Source organism: Aquarana catesbeiana, linkage group LG12, assembly GCF_042186555.1.
Source record: "Aquarana catesbeiana isolate 2022-GZ linkage group LG12, ASM4218655v1, whole genome shotgun sequence".
NCBI classification, from domain to species: Eukaryota; Metazoa; Chordata; class Amphibia; order Anura; family Ranidae; genus Aquarana; species Aquarana catesbeiana.
Window position 1 is genome coordinate 23,927,450 of NC_133335.1, and position 20,529 is coordinate 23,947,978.

General features: G+C 41.7%; 1 protein-coding gene across 1 annotated transcript in view; it reads left to right on the forward strand.

Annotated features, from left to right (window-relative positions):
- The window catches only part of OPRL1 (opioid related nociceptin receptor 1), a 136,585-nt gene that overhangs the window by 21,077 nt on the left and 94,979 nt on the right, over positions 1-20,529 (forward strand). Inside the window, 1 exon segment of the mRNA XM_073607426.1 lies at positions 9,419-9,631. Within this exon segment, the coding sequence (XP_073463527.1) occupies positions 9,419-9,631 (213 nt within the window).

A 20,529-nucleotide genomic window follows, 5' to 3' on the forward strand; every position in this document is an offset into this window, starting at 1 on the left:
GAACGAGAAACACAATGGTAGTGCCTGGCAGAGCGGGACCCGGGTACACCTCATTATTCTCTTGTGTTCTTCCTGAGGCTTAAAGCCCAATGGAACTCTCTGTATTGATTACTGTAATGCAGTCAGGTTGCATATACTGTACAGTAATAAATATGCTGCTCTTGTTTTTGTTTCTTTATTCAATTGCTAAGTGCTGCAGCAAAAGACACCCTGTGATTGTAGAATGGTGCGAGTCGGACGGCTGCTAGCAAAGTCTCCAGTGGTCTGATGCCCCCTCATGCACATTGCTCCGGGGGGAGAGCGCTGGTGATTGGAGCAGTGCACACCGCTCAGGGGGGAGAGCGCTGGTGATTGGAGCAGTGCACACCGCTTGGGGGGGGGGGTGAGAGCGCTGGTGATTGGAGCAGTGCACACCGCTCAGGGAGTGAGAGCGCAGGTGATTGGAGCAGTGCACACCGCTCAGGGGGTGAGAGCGCTGGTGATTGGAGCAGTGCACACCGCTCAGGGAGTGAGAGCGCTGGTGATTGGAGCAGTGCACATCACTCGGGGGGGGAGAGTGCTGGTGATTGGAGCAGTGCACATCACTCGGGGGGAGAGTGCTGGTGATTGGAGCAGTGCACATCACTCATGGGGGGAGAGTGCTGGTGATTGGAGCAGTGCACATCACTCGGGGGGGAGAGTGCTGGTGATTGGAGCAGTGCACATCACTCAGGGGGGGAGAGTGCTGGTGATTGGAGCAGTGCACACCACTCAGGGGGGAGAGTGCTGGTGATTGGAGCAGTGCACATCACTCAGGGGGGGAGAGTGCTGGTGATTGGAGCAGTGCACACCACTCAGGGGGGGAGAGTGCTGGTGATTGGAGCAGTGCACATCACTCAGGGGGGGAGAGTGCTGGTGATTGGAGCAGTGCACATCACTCAGGGGGGGAGAGTGCTGGTGATTGGAGCAGTACACATCACTCAGGGGGGGAGAGTGCTGGTGATTGGAGCAGTGCACATCACTCAGGGGGGGAGAGTGCTGGTGATTAGAGCAGTGCACGCCGCTCAGGGAGTGAGAGCGCTGGTGATTGGAGCAGTGCACACCACTCAGGGGGGAGAGTGCTGGTGATTGGAGCAGTGCACATAACTCAGGGAGTGAGCGTGCTTGTGATTGGAGCAGTGCACACTGCTCAGGGAAAGTGCTGCTGATTGGAGCAGTGCCACCACCCATGCAGTAAGAGTTCTGGTGATTGGAGCAGTGTGCAGGGGGTGGGGTTGTCACAACGACACTTTAAAGGCTTGTACACACTATAGGAAGATCGGGCGAACAGTTTCATCCAAAGAGTTTTCGTAAGATTTTCGTATAGTGTGTACACAACTTTCGACAGCCGATTACCATTTTTGTTTAATGTGCACCGTTTTCATACGATTTTCATACAAGAAAAATCAGAAAAGCAAGACTGCGCATGATCAGAAACAATGAACAACAAAAAAAAGCCTTTGTCGTATGAGAATTTTCACGAGAGTATCCGTATGAATTCGTCCATCGGTTCCGATTTGATGTGAAACATCAAGAAAAAATTGGACGAACATTCGCATGATTTACTTATAGTGTGTACCCCACCTTACACACCAGGAGCATCCCAGGTCTCCAGGGGTGTCTCCGCAATCAGCTGTCTCCGCAGTCAGGCAGGGTGCTGGCTCTGTTTGCAGCAGAGATAATGGAAAAATGAATAGGTGGATAGCCGCACTCCAAGTTGGCTATCCAGCTATTCATTTTTTCCAGCATTTTTATTTCTGTGCATGCAGCCTGAGTGCATTATAGGAATACATAGAAAAGGTTCAGTTTGGCTTTAAAGAAGTCTCACTTTGATTTTTTTTAATACGTTCCTATCCCCAAGGGCAAAGTACATCTACACATCCTCTCTTCCTAGGTGTTAAGTGAGTATTTAACACAGCCATGCTGCATGCACAGTAATAAAAAAAAATGCTGTTCTTCATTAGAGCAGAGTGCTAAGTGTCACACCTCTGGAGACCTGGACTGCTGCTAGTGTGTTGAAGAACCAATCCAAAACAACCCCCTCTGCACACTGCTCCAATCAACAGCAATCTCACTCCTTGACCAGTGCTATTGATTGGAGAAAAAGAAAAATCATTGTTTTATTCTAGATTTGTTCTAGATCTATTCTGTATTGAGCATTCCAGACTATGTTCACAACTCGGGTGCGTGCGTGTGTTCTCGTGCATGGTGTGTAGGGCAGACCATTCATTTCATAAGGCTGCCACACCCGTGAGAAACACGGGGAAAGAGGTCCCTGACCTGCAGGGCTTTTTTTCTCAGAGAATAGGTGCAGAAAATCAATATGTTACCCCCTCCCCCAAAACAACCCCCTTCCCACCACATGCACACACGCCAAGTGGCATCAAATAGTAGGTGTGGCCAAATTTCACTAATAGTGGGAGGGTCTTAAAGGGGCAATAAATACCAGTTATGCATTACATCCAGAGTGCAGAATTTAGAGGTGCATTACATACGAAGAGCAGAATTCAGGAGTGAGCTACGTACATAGTGCAGAGTTCAGGGGTGCGCTACACACAGAGTGCAGAGTTCAGGGGTGCGCTACACACAGAGTGCAGAGTTCAGGAGTGAGCTACACACAGAGTGCAGAGTTCAGGGGTGCGCTACACACAGAGTGCAGAGTTCAGCGGTGCGCTACACACAGAGTGCAGAGTTCAGGAGTGAGCTACACACAGAGTGCAGAGTTCAGGGGTGCGCTACACACAGAGTGCAGAGTTCAGGGGTGCGCTACACACAGAGTGCAGAGTTCAGGGGTACACTACGTACAGAGTGCAGAGTTCAGGGGTACACTACGTACAGAGTGCAGAGTTCAGGGATACACTACGTACAGAGTGCAGAGTTCATGGCTGCACTAAACACAGGGTGCAGAGTTCAGGGGTGTGCTACATACAGAGTGCAGAGTTCAAGGGTACACTGTGTACAGAGTGCAGAGTTCAGGAGTGCGCTACGTACATAGTGCAGAGTTAAGGGGTGCTCTACATAGAGTGCAGGGTTCAAGGGTACACTATGCACAGAATACAAAGTTCAGGAGTGCACTACACACAGAGTGCAGAGTTCATGGGTGCGCTACACACAGAGTGCAGAGTTTAGCCCTCTTCCACAGCTGCTTACCTCTGCATCCACCATTGACACATCCCACTTTCCTCCCTCTACAGCTCTGACCTCTGCAAACCCCCCCCCACTGCCCTCATCTTCTCCGCCACTCCTTAAAACTCCACCATCTTCCACGTATCTTACTTTTATTGCCATATTAGGCTAAAGCACCCAGTCGGCTCTAGTACCTCCCCACACACTGTAGGTGGCTTCTCCTCTCACTCTTACAGGGGGATCATCCAGTGGGGGCATCTGCATCTGGGCACCAGGGGAAAAAAAATGAGATCACAGAGGGTGCAGCCTACCATGGGACCACTCCCGCCCCTGACTGTACTGCACCCCGGGCACCTGCATCTCCCTTCTCCCCATCCTGCACTCAGTGGAGCTGCTCAGGAGATCAGATCTGTGGGAGCCGCTGGGAGACAAGATAATTACTTGTAAACACAGAAGCCGGACGTCTGTGTTTACAAGTGATTGTGGTGAGTAGGGAGCAGAGGGCATTTGTGCCAGAGGTGGCAAAACTGAATTCCACCAAGTTCCAGCTGAAAAAAAGCCCTGCTGACCTGTAAACTTGCACTCCACCGAACCACACAGTGTTGCGGCATCATGCTGTTTGGTGTGTGTGGCGATGTGCGTGGGGGTGCAATTCAGAATTATTGGCACCCCTGCACATTTTCTGTTGCGTTTCTATGCGTGTTGGGAAAGCATGCAACTTTGCACAGGTTGTCAACACGCATAGATGTGAAGCAAGCCTAAGTCAGAAGTACAAGGACAAAATAAGTAATTGCTTATGTTGGTTGGTGTTTTATATTGAAGTATTGGTGTAAGGAGACGCATATGGGGGTAACCTGCAACAGCCATGTTTTTTTATGGTGGTGGGTTTACACTGTGCATGATTTTCTAGGTTTGAATTTTTCTTAATAATAAATTACATAATTAACACATTGTTCTTGAAGTCATTAGAACTTCGATGTTTCAGTCTTCTATATTTTTGGACTATTGATGAATGTATGTCTAATCTGTAACTGAAAGCCTGATTCAAAGACGGAGTTACATTTGAGAGAGAAAGCTGAGGGGATGAGTAGAAAGTCATATCTGCAGTCTCTGACCATCTCCTGTATTATGTCCACAGTCTCTGACCATCTCTTGTATCATGTCTGCAGTCTCTGACCATCTCCTGTACTATGTCTGCAGTCTCTGACCATCTCTTGTATCATGTCTGCAGTCTCTGACCATCTCCTGTATTATGTCCACAGTCTCTGACCATCTCCTGTATTATGTCCACAGTCTCTGACCATCTCGTGTATTATGTCCACAGTCTCTGACCATCTCCTGTATTATGTCCACAGTCTCTGACCATCTCCTGTATTATGTCCACAGTCTCTGACCATCTCCTGTATTATGTCCACAGTCTCTGACCATCTCTTGTATCATGTCCACAGTCTCTGACCATCTCTTGTATCATGTCCACAGTCTCTGACCATCTCCTGTATTATGTCCACAGTCTCTGACCATCTCTTGTATCATGTCCACAGTCTCTGACCATCTCGTGTATTATGTCCACAGTCTCTGACCATCTCTTGTATCATGTCCACAGTCTCTGACCATCTCTTGTATCATGTCCACAGTCTCTGACCATCTCTTGTATTATGTCCACAGTCTCTGACCATCTCCTGTATTATGTCCACAGTCTCTGACCAGCTCCTGTATCATGCCTGTAGTCTCTGACCATCTCCTGTATTATGTCCGCAGTCTCTGACCATCTCCTGTATTATGTCCACAGTCTCTGACCATCTTTTGTATCATGTCTGCATTCTCTAACCATCTCCTGTAGTATGTCTGCATTCTCTAACCATCTTCTGTAGTATGTCTGCAGTCTATCACCATCTGCTGTATAATTTCTGCATTCTCTGACCATCTCCTGTATTATGTCCACAGTCTCTGACCATCTCCTGTATTATGTCTGCAGTCTCTGACCATCTCCTGTATTATGTCCACAGTCTCTGACCATCTCCTGTATTATGTCCACAGTCTCAGACCATCTCCTGTATCATGTCTGGAGTCTCTGACCATCTCTTTTATCATGTCTGCAGTCTCTGACCATCTCCTGTATTATGTCCACAGTCTCTGACCAGCTCCTGTATTATGTCCACAGTCTCTGACCAGCTCCTGTATTATGTCCACAGTCTCTGACCAGCTCCTGTATTATGTCCACAGTCTCTGACCATCTCCTGTATCATGCCTGCAGTCTCTGACCATCTCCTGTATTATGTCTGCATTCTCTAATCATCTCCTGTAGTATGTCTGCAGTTTATCACCATCTCTTGTATCATGTCTGCATTCTCTGACCATCTCTTGTATCATGTCTGCATTCTCTGATCATCTCTTGTATCATATCTGCAGTCTCCCACCATCTCTTGTATCATTTCTGCATTCTCTGACCATCTCCTGTAGTATGTCGGCAGTCTCTGATCATCTCTTGTAGTATGTCTGCAGTCTCTCACCGACTCTTGTATCATGTCTGCATTCTCTGACCATCTCCTGTAGTATGTCTGCAGTCTCTGACCATCTCCTGTAGTATGTCTGCAGTCTCTGACCATCTCCTGTAGTATGTCTGCAGTCTCTGATCATCTCCTGTATTATGTCCGCAGTCTCTAATCATTTCCTGTAATGTTCCCTTAGTCTTTGACTATATCCCGTTGTGTGTTTGCTGTCTCTGATAATGAATATTACTCGAGGTTCCCATGTCAAGAAACTTGAAAACCATATAGCCAACAGCCCTATCCTACTATGTGGGCTTCCCATCTCTCACCCATAGTCATTTGCAAGAAAAAAAAATGGGCATCCTGCTTTTATTTCCAAGCAGAGGGTAAGGGGGATTAGAGATGTAATCTGTGATGCCACCTGTGACATCTAACGCTTAGTAAAGATGTGCAGAACTTCCTCATAAGGTACCATATATACTCGAGTGTAAGCCGACCCGAATATACAGTAAGCCGAGGCACCTAATTTTACCACAAAAAACTGGGAAAACTTATTGACTCGAGTATAAGCCTAGGGTGGGAAATGCAGCAGCTACTGGTAAACAATAATAGAAAATTGTGTCACTGACGCAAAGTTTAAAAATAATAATAATAACATTTTGATAATAAAACTGCTGCAGTTAAAAAGTCCTATACCATAGATTAGAAAAAAAAATGTATTCGCAAAATGTAACTGCGCTGATCCAAAAAGTGCTAGTGCAATATTACCACTGATACGGTGTCTATACCTTTTATGCCAGGCTTAACAGTAAAAAACTATAAAGTGCAACGTGACAATAGGTCAATATAAAGTGCAAATTATAAAGTGCAATATATCACAACCTAGAACGTAGGTATTTTATAACAAACCCCAAAGTCCACTTCAATTCATCATAGACATTCAATGTGCATATTATGCTCCAATTTTCATCCGTGCTCTATAACAGGAACTTTTCACCACTTCATGTGCCACCACCACCTTCCTAGAAAAAGATTTGCCTTTGGTTAATATTGGGATAACCACTCCACTTTCCTGGCGTTCATCCAAATAGTTAACCACTAGGTGCTCCTATCTAAATGTCAGTGTTGGTATCTCGTAAGAATTAAACATCCATCATTGCGCAACCTATTTATATAAAATTTATTTTGACCAATAAGTTAATATCCAGAATTTGTAAAATGTGCACTCACAATTTAAAGTACCTTAGGACCGGCACAAAGTCTTTCCAGCAGTTTGTTTTAGGGTTCCGCTATGCCGCTTCGTTCCTTGAGTTCGGCGTGCGTTCCAAGCCTCAATCTGGTACGGGTTCCTGACAGAAAGTGATGTCCGCGATCACCCAGAAGCCTCTGCGTGTTGTTTGCGGCAGCTTCCTGATGACGTATGTATGCAAAACGCATAGAGGCTTCTGGGTAATACCCATTTTCAAAGCCCTGGCTGAGGGAAGGAGGTTCTCACCCAAGATTTGACAGTACATGGCCCCGTCCATCGTCTCTTTGATGTGTTGTCTGTGGCACCTTAAAAATCCCAAGGTAATTTCTCCACTGTAAGGAAGTATTAAAGCAGAACTAGACTGCATCTGAGCACCACAAACCAAAAACACTACTTAAGACCACAATACACATATACGTTGCAGTTTGCAAGTGGTTTACCAGCCCTAACCCCGGTATTTTCTTCTGTATCCGGTGAATGGCTTTCTCATGAAAGCGCTCCGATCGGCTCATGAGCCACTGGAACGCTTTCAGAAGGGGTAGGAGTTGACATCCCCTCCTCCCACCGCTCGCCGGTGTTTCTTGGGCTTACTGTTCTTACCGAGGACCAATCCAACGGTGCGGCCGGTTGGTCACAGAGGCGAAAAAAGCCTAGATCATCTTGGATCGCCTCTATGACCAGGGTGGAAGTAAACAAGTTTATTTTTATTTTTTTTTAAAGTAAAAGATCAAAACGTATTTTTATTTAAACTTTTGCTTTTAAAAGGAAATTAATTAGGACAGTGTACAAATAAAAAGTAAAATAAATCAGTAAGAATAAAAAAAAATAACAGGACAGTGTAAAAATAAAAAATAAAAAGTAAAATAAATCAGTAAACATAAAAGAAAATTAAAAGGACAGTGTAAAAATAACAATTAAAATAAATAAGTAAAAAAAAATAAAATAAAAGGACAGTGTAAAAAAAAGTAAAATAAATCAGTAAGAATAAAAAAAATTATCAGGACAAATATCAGGACAGTGTAAAAATAAAAAGTAAAATAAATGAGTAAAAATTTTAAAAAATTAAAAGGACAGTGTAAAAATAAAAAATTAAAATTAAAATAAATGAGTATAAATAAAAAAAATAAAAGGACAGTGTAAAAATAAAAAGTAAAATAAATGAGTAAAAATAAAAAAATTAAAAGGACAGTGTAAAAATAAAAAATAAAAGTAAAATAAATGAGTAAAAATTTTAAAAAATTAAAAGGACAGTGTAAAAATAAAAAGTAAAATAAATGAGTAAGAATAAAAAAATAAATAAAAGGACAGTGTAAAAATAAAAAGTAAAATAAATGAGTAAGAATAAAAAAAATTAACAGGACAGTGTAAAAATAAAAAGTAAAATAAATCAGTAAAAATAAAAACAAATTAAAAGGATAGTGTAAAAATAAAAAGTAAAATAAATGAGTAAAAATAAAAAAATAAAAATAAAAGGACAGTGCAAAAAGAAAAAGTAAAATAAATCAGTAAGAATAAAAAAAAAATTAACAGGACAGTGTAAAAATAAAAAGTAAAATAAATCAGTGAAAATAAAAAAAAATTAAAAGGATAGTGTAAAAATAAAAAGTAAAATAAATCAGTAAAAATAAAAAAATAAAAATAAAAGGACAGTGCAAAAAGAAAAAGTAAAATAAATCAGTAAGAATAAAAAAAAAATTAACAGGACAGTGTAATAAGAAAAAAGAAAAAGTAAAAAACAATTAAAGTGCCCCCATCCCTCCGTGCTCACGCACTGAAGCTAACGCATAGGTAAGTCACGTGTGCATATGTAAACGGTATTGGCACCACACATGTGAGGTATCTCCGCGAACGTTAGAGCGAGAGCAATAATTCCAGCACTAGACCTCCTCTGTAACTCTAAACAGGTAACCTGTAAAGGCGTTCAAACTTCGCATATGGAGATTTAAGTTGTTTTTCACCATTCCACAAGCCTGCGCAATTTTAAAGCATGACATGTTCGGTATCTATTTACTCGGCGTAACACCATCTTTCATATTTTACAAAAAAGTTGTGTTATATTGGGTTATATTGGGTTTTTTTACTTATTTTTTATTAATTAAAATTAATTTTTTTCTAATACATATTACCGCAAATACCGTGTGATAAAAAATTCCAATGATCGCTATTTTATTCCCTAGGGTCTCTGCTAAGCAAAAAATGTATACTGTTTGGGGGGTTATAAGACATTTTCTAGCAAAAAATACTGATTTAAGCAAAAAGTGCCAGAAAAGGCCTGGTCTTCAAGTGGTTAAAGGACACCTGTCATGAGAGAAATACGGGAGGGGGTGCCGTTTTTGTTCTCCATCTGGAAATGTATGTTGTATGAGCATGCTGTAAGTGAAGATTAGAATTCCTTCTTCTCGTGCTTGTCCTGTATCAAAGCAATTAGCATTCTCAGCGGAGAGGTCAACGGCGGCAGCCTCCTTGCTTCTGTCATGACCGGCGCCCTTTAAACTCTTGCTACCGTTGCCTGATGTTGTCTTGTCCTGTCCTCCAGGAAGAAGATGGACCTCCCTTTGTCTGATGCATTCTTCCAGGTGGACCTCCTCCGAGAGCTCCTGCTCAACGGCAGCTTCAACGACAGCCTGTTCAACAGCACCGGTGACCGATTCCTCCCGTTCGGCGTCCAGGTCACCATAGTGGTGGTGTACCTCATCGTCTGTGTGGTGGGGCTTGTGGGTAACTGTGCTGTCATGTACGTCATCGTCAGGTAAGGTTCTGGTTTGTATACTTCAAAGTTGGCCATAGTCACACAGCCATAAAATGGACCTGTACTGTTAACTTGCATTACCTGTAGAGGTGCACCGAATGGAAATTTTGGTGCGGAAACCTAAAATGCACTTGGCCAAAAAATCAAACCGAAAATGATAGTTTTTTAAAAAAAAATACAGTATATATGTTTTTGAATGTAATGCATTATATTCAACTTTTTAATTAATGTCATGAATTCAAATGAATATGAATGAATTGTCAGCCATTATTGGCACCTTTAGCGCAAGAAAAGCTAAAAAAAAATGTATCCCTTAAAATTCTATGTACGTCTTCACACTGGTCCATTGGGCTACCGTTGTGGTGTTAAAAATCTTGCTTGCTGCATTTTTGGTCAGTTAAAAAAAAAAACGCACCAAAAACGCACCTCCCCATTGAAATGCATTGAAAACACAGCAAGAACGCATCAATAACGCACCAGTGTTACGTTTTTGATGCAGTCTTTGAGTCACATGACCTGAGCGCCAGTTCACACCACATGCAGTCCAGTGCGTTTTTTTCTTTTTCTGCATCAAAAACGAATGGGAAGTAGGTTATATGGTTTTCAATGGCATAGTTCACACCAGTGCGTTCCAGTTCCAGAAAAAAAAAGTAGAACATGCTGCATTTTTCCTGCACTGGACTGTACTGGAATGCTTGTAAAACGCATCAAAAACGCACTGGAACGCACCGGAATGCACTTAAACTCACCAAAAATGCACTGGAACACACATGTCCTTATGTAAGGTTAAGAAAAAAGAAGAGGAAAAAACGCACTGTAACTCATCAAAAACGCGTCAAAAACGTGCATGCGGAAAAGCATCTGGATTGCATTTATATAGTGTGACCTGGCCCTCAGTAAAACACACCATAAGCACAGTACAATCATGATAAAATCATCGCAAAATCACGGCAAAATTGCGTGCGTTTTTTCGACGTCATTATCTGCACCTTTTTCTCTTATCGGCAAAATGCCTATAGCACCATTTTCAGACGATATGTTTCGGCCGCTAGAGATGTGCAATTCGTTTAGTTCCGAATTCATTTTTTAACAAGTTTTGACAAATTCGTTAATTCCGAAATTTCCAAATTTCCAAATTTTTTAATTTTCGGAATTTCTAAATTTCCAAATTTCGAATTTCCGAAGTTCGAATTTCTGAGTTTCTGAATTTCCTAATTTCCGGAAATTCAAAATTTCGGAAATTGGAAAATTTGAAAATTCGGAAATTCAAAATTTTGGCAATTCGGAAGTTCGGAGATTTGAAAATTCGGAAATTCAAAAATTCTAAATGAGGAAATGAGGAAATTTGGAAATTTGAAATCCGAAAATAGGAATGAAAATCTGAAAATTCAAAAGAATGAAAATCCGAAAATTCAAAAGAATGAAAACCCAAAAATTCTAAAACCCGAAAATCTGAAATAACTAACTAACAATAACTATTAAATTGTAGGTATTGGAATTTCCTTTCAAATTTGGCTGTTAGTGAATATAGCGAGTACGAATTTATCCGAAGTTACGAATTATCTGAAATAACCAATGCCGTATCTAAAAGAATGGAATGTAACGATCTAATAATAATAAATAACAATAATAATAACAAAACCTTTTTATTATTATTACTTATTATTACCTATAATTTATTAGTTATTATTTGTTAGTTATTATTTCAAATTTTACTGATTTTCTTTCTTTATTTCAGATTTTCGGATTTTGAATTTTTGAACTTGGAATTCGAAAATTCGAAATTTCCGAATTCCGAATTTTCTAATTTTTGAATTTACGAAAAAATTGAATGAAACGAAAACGAACACATTTTTTGTCAGTGCACATGTCAATCGGCCACTGAAATTTTGATGCATCTCTAGTTACCTGTCATGCTGTAAAGGATACCTAATGAATAACAGAAGGGCTGTAAGAATTACCTTCCCTGGAGAAAATGCTGCTCTGGGCTCCGACCAGTGCTGATCACATGACCAAAAGCCTAGAGCTCATGACCTCTCCTGAAGGGGTAGATCAGCCAATTCAAACTTTGACCCTCTACTACAACAGAGATCGTATGAGCAGCACTGGAGGGATCCCTGGAGCTGCATAATCCCCCAATCAAGGGACCTATTTCAGGACTTCTCCTACTCTTAAAGCGGTATTAAGGCTTGGGTCACACCTATGAATTTTTTAGTGCGTTTTCTGTTTTACAGAAACACACTACAGTCCATTAAACATGGTTTCCTATGGGGTCATGTTCACATCCAGTGCATTTTATAAGGACCAGGGATTTTTTTCTTCTTTTTGGTTCCATAGACTTCAGTGGATCAAAAGCGTGTATTGAAAAATGCAAAATGCAACCTGCATAGTTGTGAATCAGGCCTAAACCCTAAACCACAAATGTAATATATTGCAGCTTACCAATCATTAGATGTGGTGGCTGCATTTGTTTCTTTAAAAAAAAAAAAAATGTTTAGGCTTTTTTTCCTCAGTTTTCACCTGGTGATCTGACCAGTAGCACACCTCCTGTATAAGAGCTCCCCCACTATGGATGAAGGAGCAGCAGAGGCTCCTTTGGACAGCAGCATTGTCAGTCTGGGGGGAAGGGTAGTGTTAGATGTACTAGCAGATTTACATAGTTAATCTGGTTGAAAAAAAGACACATCTAGTCCATCTAGTTCTATGGAAGAGCCCTGGGGCCATAGTAAAAAAAAAAAAAAAATTACTGAATTCTGAGTTTGAAAAAAATAATATATATATATATATATATATTTTTTTTTTACAGAATTCTGAGTTTTTTTAAATTTTTTTTTTACAAAATTCTGAGTTTGAAAGTCAGAATTCTGAGATTGAAAGTCAGAATTCTGAGTTTGAAAGTCAGAATTCTGAGACTAAAGTCAGAATTCTGAGATTAGTTCAACCATTAAAAGGGAAAAAAAAAGATACAATTCTATATACACAGTTGATCCAGAGGAAGGTACCCCCCCCCCCCCCAACAAAGCGCAGCAGATTTATATACACTAACAAACTGAAACCAAACTCCAGCTCACACTTTATTTAATACAAACTTTTTTTTTTTTTTTTAAAAAGGGTTTTCTTACAATAATATGATGCAACAATAAAGGAACATACATGAGAAGTAGTCAATTATGGATACAGTACACCGAAAATGTGTGTTCTTATAAACAGATGGTGGTCTTATGTGGCATATAACAAAGTGTCATTTCAAATAACCAGTTCACACTTTAAAAGCAGGTACAGCAGTTTTTTTTTTTTTTTTGGGATAAAGGTTTTGCATAACGTAATAAAAGCCGATCACTGTAAGCACCCCTGCCAGTGGTAAATGATTTGTCTCATCCGTGTAACTGATGCATTCTGCAAGAGAGCTTGTGCTTTTGAAAAACAACAGGCTTGCTGGCTGGATCACCAGAGGAAAATAAAGCAAAGCCTAAAAAAGAAAACAAAGGCAACCATCACATCTAAGAATGGGTAAGCTGCAACATAATAAATGTTTGGTTTTGGGTTTAATACTGCTTTAACCTTCTCAGATTCTAATATCATTAAAGCAGAACTACACTGTAACTGAGCACCACAAACTAAAAATGCTATTTAATTTGTTTTTAAGATTCAAAGCAAACTTCCCCATCCATCCATTTCTCCATACTTTTTTTTTTGTTGAGAAATCTCCTGAAAAACACCCCTAGCATTTCTTGCTGTGGCCATCTTGTGTAAGGGCAAATGATTCATGTACCGTATATACTCGAGTATAAGTCGTTCCGAGTATAAGTCGAGGCCCTAATTTACCACAAAAAAATGGGAAAAACTTATTGACCCGAGTATAAGACGAGGGTGAGAAATGCACAGCTACTGTAAGTGGAAAAGAGGGTTAACAATGCCCATTTGCAGCCTCACTGTGCCCATTTGCAGCCATAGGGCCCCTGAACTTCAAACTCAGTAGTTAAGGGTTCCTAGATGCCCCCTAGCTGCAGCCAAAATTTGGGGTCTCTGAACCCAAAGGGTCCCGAAATGACATTGCTGCAGATGGACACAGTTGACCGAATTTGGGGCCCCGTATCTCGGGGCCACTTAGTGCTAAGAACCCCAAATTTGGTGTGCAAACCCAGTGGAACTAGCAGCATAAAATTTCCAAAGTTGGGGTTTCTAGCACCAAGTGGCCCCGAGATACAGGGCCCCAAATATCAGTTCAGAAAATGTCAAGCACTTTTCTGCAGCAGAGAATGACATTTTCCGAACCGGTTTTGGGGCCCCGTATCTCAGGGCCACTTAGTGCTAGGAACCCCAGCTTTGGATATGTTATGGTACCAGTTCCAGTGGGTTTGCACACCAAACTTGGGGTTCCTAGCACCTAGTGGCCCTGAGATACAGGGCCCCAAATTCGGTTCGGAAAATTAAATTTTTTGCTGCAGAAAAGTGCTTGACTCGAATATAAGTCGAGGGGGGCACTTTTAGCACAAAAAAATGTGCTGAAAAATTCGACTTATACTCGAGTATATACGGTAGTACTTACTTCCTGCCCTTAGCTCAAGTATGCATGCAGGAGAGTATGCTTAGCTCAGAAAACCCCTCCTCCTCTCATCCACTATGACATCATTTGCCGAGGCAGGAAACCAGGAAGTAACTGAAGAATTGTAAAAAATAAACAACTTTAAAACCAGTACATATGATATACCTTCCTGTCTATTTACTAATGCTGGCAGCGTAAGGATAAAAAAGAATCAATCAATGTTGATTGGGAGAGTGAAGTTCCACTTTAATATAGCTTGATGTTAAATGTTGAGTTAGGAATGCTGCAAACAAGATGCTGCTCATTCGATTATCTGCCGAAATAAAAGAATGCAGCTTGTTGGCATGTTAAGCTCCTGTTTTTGGGGCTTTGCAAGTACGTTTTAACTTAAAGGACAGCTACAGTGGAGAAAATAATTCTTTGATCCCCTGCAGATTTTGTAAGTTTGCCCACTAAAGACAGAATATCAACCAAAAACCCAGAAAAAATACACGATACAAATGTTATAAATTGAGTTGCAGTTCAGTGAGTAAAATAAGTATTTGATCCCCAAGCAAAACATGACTTGGTACTTGGTAGAGAAACCCTTGTTGGCAAGCACAGAGGTCAGACGTTTCTTGTAGTTGGTGACCAGGTTTGCACACATCTCAGAAGGCATTTTGGTCAACTCTTCTTTACAGATATTTTCTAAATCCTTAAGGTTTCTTGACTGTTGCTTGACAACACCAAGTTTCAGCTCCCTCAATACATTTTTTATAGGCTTAAGGTATGGAGACTGGCTGGGCCACCCCATTACCCTAATCTGCTTCTTCTTGAGCCACTCCTTTGTTGCCTTGGCCGTATGTTTTGGGTCATTGTTATGCTGGAAGACCCATTCATGACCCATCTTCAGTGTTCTGGGTGAGGGAAGAAGGTTCTCATCCAAGATTTTACAATACATGGCCCGTCCATTGGCCCCTTGATGGGGCAAAGTTATCCTGTACCTTTATCAGAGAAACTGCCCCAAAGCATCATGTTTCCACCTCTGTGCTTGACAGTAGGGATGGTGTTCTTAGGGTCATAGTCAGCTTTTTTCTACCTCCAAAGACGTTGAGTCGAGTTAATGCCAAAGAGCTCAATTTTGGTCTCATCTGACCACAGCACTTTCTCCCAATCATTCTCTGAATCATTTAAATGTTTATTGGCAAACTTCAGACGGGTCTGTACATGTGCCTTCTTGAGGAGGGGGACCTTGCAGGCGCTGCAGGATTACAATCCATGGCGGTGTATTTTGTTACCAACGGTTTGTTTGGTGACTGTGGTCCCAACTGCTTTGAGATCATTCACAAGCTCATCCCATGTCGTTCTGGACTGATCCCTCACTTTTCTTATTATCATCCTTACCCCAGGAGGCCAAAACCTGCATGGAGCTCCAGACCGAGGGCGATTGATGGTTATTTTGTATTTCTTCCATTTGACAATAATCGCTCCAACAGTTGTCTCCTTCTCACCAAGCTTCTTGCTGATGGTCTTGTAGCCCATTCCAGCCTTGTGCAGGTCTACAATCTTGTTCACGTCCTTTGACAGCTCTTTGGTCTTGCCCATGATGGTGAGGTTTGAATGGAAGAAAGAGATTCTGTGGACAGGTGTCTTTTATACACATAACGAGATGTCGTTAGGAGCACCTTCTTAAATTGACAGGACGAATCTGTGTACCACATGAGCTCTTACTGTAGCCAGTCTGTGGGAGCCAGAATTTTTGTTAGTTAGTAGGAGATCAAATACTTATTTTACTCACTGAACTGCAACTCCATTTATAACAGCTGTATCGTGTTTTTTCTGGATTTTTGGTTGATATTCTGTCTCCTTCATTTAAAATACACCTATGATAACAATTATAGACCCTTCACTTCTTTGTCAGTGGACAAACTTACAAAATTTGCAGGGGATCAAATTTTTTTTTTTTTTCTCCCACTGTATAGTTTTTCCATGTAGATATACATGTTAAAGAGATCTGCTTGTGGTCAATAATGTTATAAGTGTGTTGAATCTTGAAGAAACACTGTTTTCTGTAGATTATACAAGAAGGTCGGATGTACTTGTTCATTACATATGCAGGGCCTGCTTCCTGCTTAGCAGCGATACACAATGGTTGAGCCCTACCGCTCCTTCACACAATGCGAAATCTAAAAAGGTACATTGATTAAATCTTTCTTACAGTGTCCAGCACTTCTAAGTTCTGCACATGTTCTGAGGTTTACATTTATATTTCTAAATGAGTGCTCATGGTTACAGCTCAACAGAAAAAAACAGTTCACATCAAAGCTAGCAGCACTAAAATGTGCAATAAATAGAAATGGTGTAAACGAATAAATGAATAAATATACATCGGGTAAAATAAGAATTTAACATGTCACCATTTTTCTAGGTAAATATATTTGTAAAGGTGCTATTGACATGAAATGTTCACCACATGTCGGTAACAACTCATGCAATCCATACATAGAAAGACACCAAAACAAATAAATTCAGAAATTAAGTTATGTGTAATAAAATGGAATGACAACAGGGAAAATGTATTGAACATGCTAACTGAAATTTATTTAATACTTTTTTTTTAATCAAGAGTAAAGTTTATTGAGCATAAAAGTCAATACAGGAGATTACATTCAGAAGGTGTGGTGCAACAGGCACCAAACAAAAAAAAAAAAAAAAGAAAAAAGTGTAAACGTCTGACATATTATACTAACAATGATGTTTCTAGGCCTTGTTGTTTGCAGTCGGAGCAAAAGTTCACATATTCATAGCGGATGTGGGTGGTGGTGGCGCCCACTGAGCAGACATATCGAGAGGGGCTAAGAAGCAGTTGGCATTAGTCCGTGCAGGTGGAGGAGTCATCCACCCACCTGTCCCAGATCTTATTAAACTTGCCGGGGCATCCTTGTTGGGAGTGCAGAATCTTTTAATAAGGGAGGGTGAGGTTCACGGCCCTGTTCCATTGCTGGATGGTAGGGGAGGTAGCGCTAAGCCAGGGATCCTCAAACTACGGCCCTCCAGAACTCCACGTCCCATGAGGCATTGTAAAGCTCTGACATTCACAGACATGACTAGGCATGATGGGAATTGTAGTTCCTGAACAACTGGAGGGCCGTAGTTTGAAGACCCATGCTCTAAGCCATAGTTGGGCTATCTGCATTCTGGCTGTGAATAGGGTTTCCTGTAAGAATGTCATCAGGTATTTCCCTTCCTCTGGGACGGGAAGGAGGCCGAGTAGACACTGACGTGGGTATAGTGACAGGGGAGAACCCATGAGATCATGGAGGAATTTAACAATTTGTGACCAGTATTGCTGGATGGGTGGGCAGGACCATATTAGGTGGTAAAAAGTACTGTCAGTATCATCACATCTGGGGCAGGTTGGGTTGGCATCTGACTTGTACTCAGATAGGCGGGAGGGGGTAAGGTAAGATCTATGAAGGATGTAGAGGTGGGTGAGGCGGTTTGGGGGATACTTTTTTACAAGACTCCAGTATTCCCCCCCCACTCCTCTTCTTCAATCTCCCCCAGGTCTGCCTCCCATTTAGATTTTAGTTGGTATGCATAAATGGTGGCCGATGGCCGAAGGAGGTGGTTATACAGAAAGGAGATTAATTTTTTGGGGTCCTCGCCAAGGACCACATCCGCAAGGGTCACCGATACCAACATAGGGATGGAGGCATTGAATTGGGACTGAAGGGCGTGCCGGACCTGGAGGTAACGGAAGAACATGTGGTTGGGGAGGGCAAACTCATCCCTGAGGGTTTGGAATGTCTTCACTGCACCCCCAGTAATGAGTTGGGATAGGTATATGATTCTGCTAACCACCCACATCTTGTGGTCAGGGATGGTCAACAGGTCAGGCAATTGAGGGTTATCCCAAAGTGGTGTGTGGGCATGCATGGGGGGAGTCCCTGTGATAGTTTTCGCTAGTTTGGTGTGTTAGCATGTGATGCCTATCACCTGAGTGGGGGAGGCCCCAATGCTTACAGAAGAGTATCTGGAAGGGGTGGGCCACCACATCAGTAGCCGATGTGCATACCAATGTGGAGTAGCGGAGCTTGTCCTGATGGTTGAGGTAGTAGAGATGGGAGAGCTGGGAGGCTATATAATATAGTGCTAAGTGAGGAAGGGCCGTGCCCCCCAGGTGAACGGGACGTTTTAGAGTCTGCCATGACAATTTATGTTTTATTTAATACTTCATACAAAATCCTTTGTTGGTAATGACGGCTTCAAGACGCCTCCTGTATGGAGAAGCTAGTCGCATGCATTGCCCTGGTGTGATTTTGGCCCATTCTTCCACACAAACAGTCTTCAAATCTTGAAGGTTCTGTGGGCCTCTTCTATGAACTCTGATCTTTAGTTCTATCCATAGACTTTCTATTGGATACAAGCCAGGTGATTGGCTGGGCCATTCTAGCAGCTTTATTTTCTTTCTTTGAAACCAATTGAGAGTTTCCTTGGCTTTGTGTTTGGGATCATTGTCTTGCAGAAATGTCCACTCTCGTTTTTTTTCATCATACTGGTAGCTGGCAGCAGATTTTTATCCAGAATGTCTTTGTACATTTTTCCATTCATCCTTCATTCAATAATATGAAGTTTGCCAGTACCGTATGCTGAAAAACCGCCCCACACCATGATGTTCCCACCTCCAAACTTCACTGTTGGTATGGGGGGTGTTTTTGGCGTGATGTGCCATCTGACCTCCAAACATGGTGTGTGTTATGGCATCCAAAGAGTTCAATGTTGGTCTCTTTTGACCAGACTACAATGTCTTGAAAAAGTATTCACACCCCTTGAAATTTTCCACATTTTGTCACATAACAGCCAAAAATGTAAATGTATTTTATTGGGATTTTATGTGATAGACCCACACAAAGTGGCACATAATTCTGAATTGGAAGGAAAATGATAAACGTTTTTCCGAATTATTTCCAAATAAATATCTGAAAAGTGTGGCGTGCATTTGTATTCAGTCCCTTTTACTCTGATACCCCTAACTATAATCTAATTGAACCAATTGCCTTCAGGAGTCACCTAATTAGTAAACAGAGTCCACCTGTGTGTAATTTAATCTTAGTATAAATACAGATGTTCTGTGAAGCCCTCAGAGGTTTGTTAGAGAACCTTAGTGAACAAACAGCATCATGAAGGCCAAGGAACACACCAGACAGGTCAGGGATAGTTGTGGAAAAGTTTAAAGCAGGGTTAGGTTATAAAAACATATCCCAAACATTGAACATCTCACGGAGCACTGTTCAATCCAAAAATGGAAAGAGTATGGCACAACTGCAAACCTACCAAGACATGGCCGTCCACCTAAACTGACAGGCTAGACAAGGAGAGCATTAATCAGAGAAGCAGCCAAGACGCCCATGGTAACTCTTGTGGAGCTGCAGAGATTCACAGCGCAGGTGGGAGAATCTGTCCACAGGAGAACTATTAGTTGTGCACTCCACAAATCTGACCTTTGTTGAAAGAAAGCCATAAGAAGTCCTGTTTGCAGTTTGCGAGAAGTCATGTGGGGGACACAGCAAACATGTGGAAGAAGGTGCTCTGGTCAGATCAGACCAAAATTGAACATTTTGGCCTAAAAGCAAAAAGCTATGTGTGGTGGAAAACTAACACTGCACATCACCCTGAACACACCATCCCCGCCGTGAAACATGGTGGTGGTAGCATCATGTTGTGGGGATGTATTTCTTCAGCAGGGACAGAGAAGCTGGTCAAGATGGATGGAGCCAAATACAGGATAATCTTAGAAGAAAACCCGTTAAGAGTCTGCAAAAGACTTGAGACTGGGGCGGAGGTTCACCTTCCAGCAGGACAATGACTCTAAACATACAGCCAGAGCTACAATGGAATGGTTTAGATCAAAGCATATTCATGGCTTAGAATGGCCCAGTCAAAGTCCAGACCTAAATCCAATTGAGAATTTGTGGCAAGACATGAAAATTGCTGTTCGCAGACGCTCTCCATCCAATCTGACAGAGCTTGAGATATTTAGCAAAGAAGAATGGGCAAAAATGTCCCTCTCTAGATGTGCAAAGCTGGTAGAGACATCCCCAAAAAGACTTGCAGCTGTAATTGCAGTGAAAGGAGGTTCTACAAAGTATTGACTCAGGGGGGCTGAATACAAATGCATGCTGCACTGTATATTCTCAGGCTTGTCTAAATGTTGTGCAGCAAACTTTAAACGAGCTTCAACATGCTTTTTTTTTTCGGCAATGGAGTCTTGCGTAGTGAGCGTGCCTACAGGCCATGGCGAGGGAGTGCATTACCTATTGTTTTCTTTAAAACAATTGTACCTGCTAATTCCTGGTCTTTCTGAAGTTCT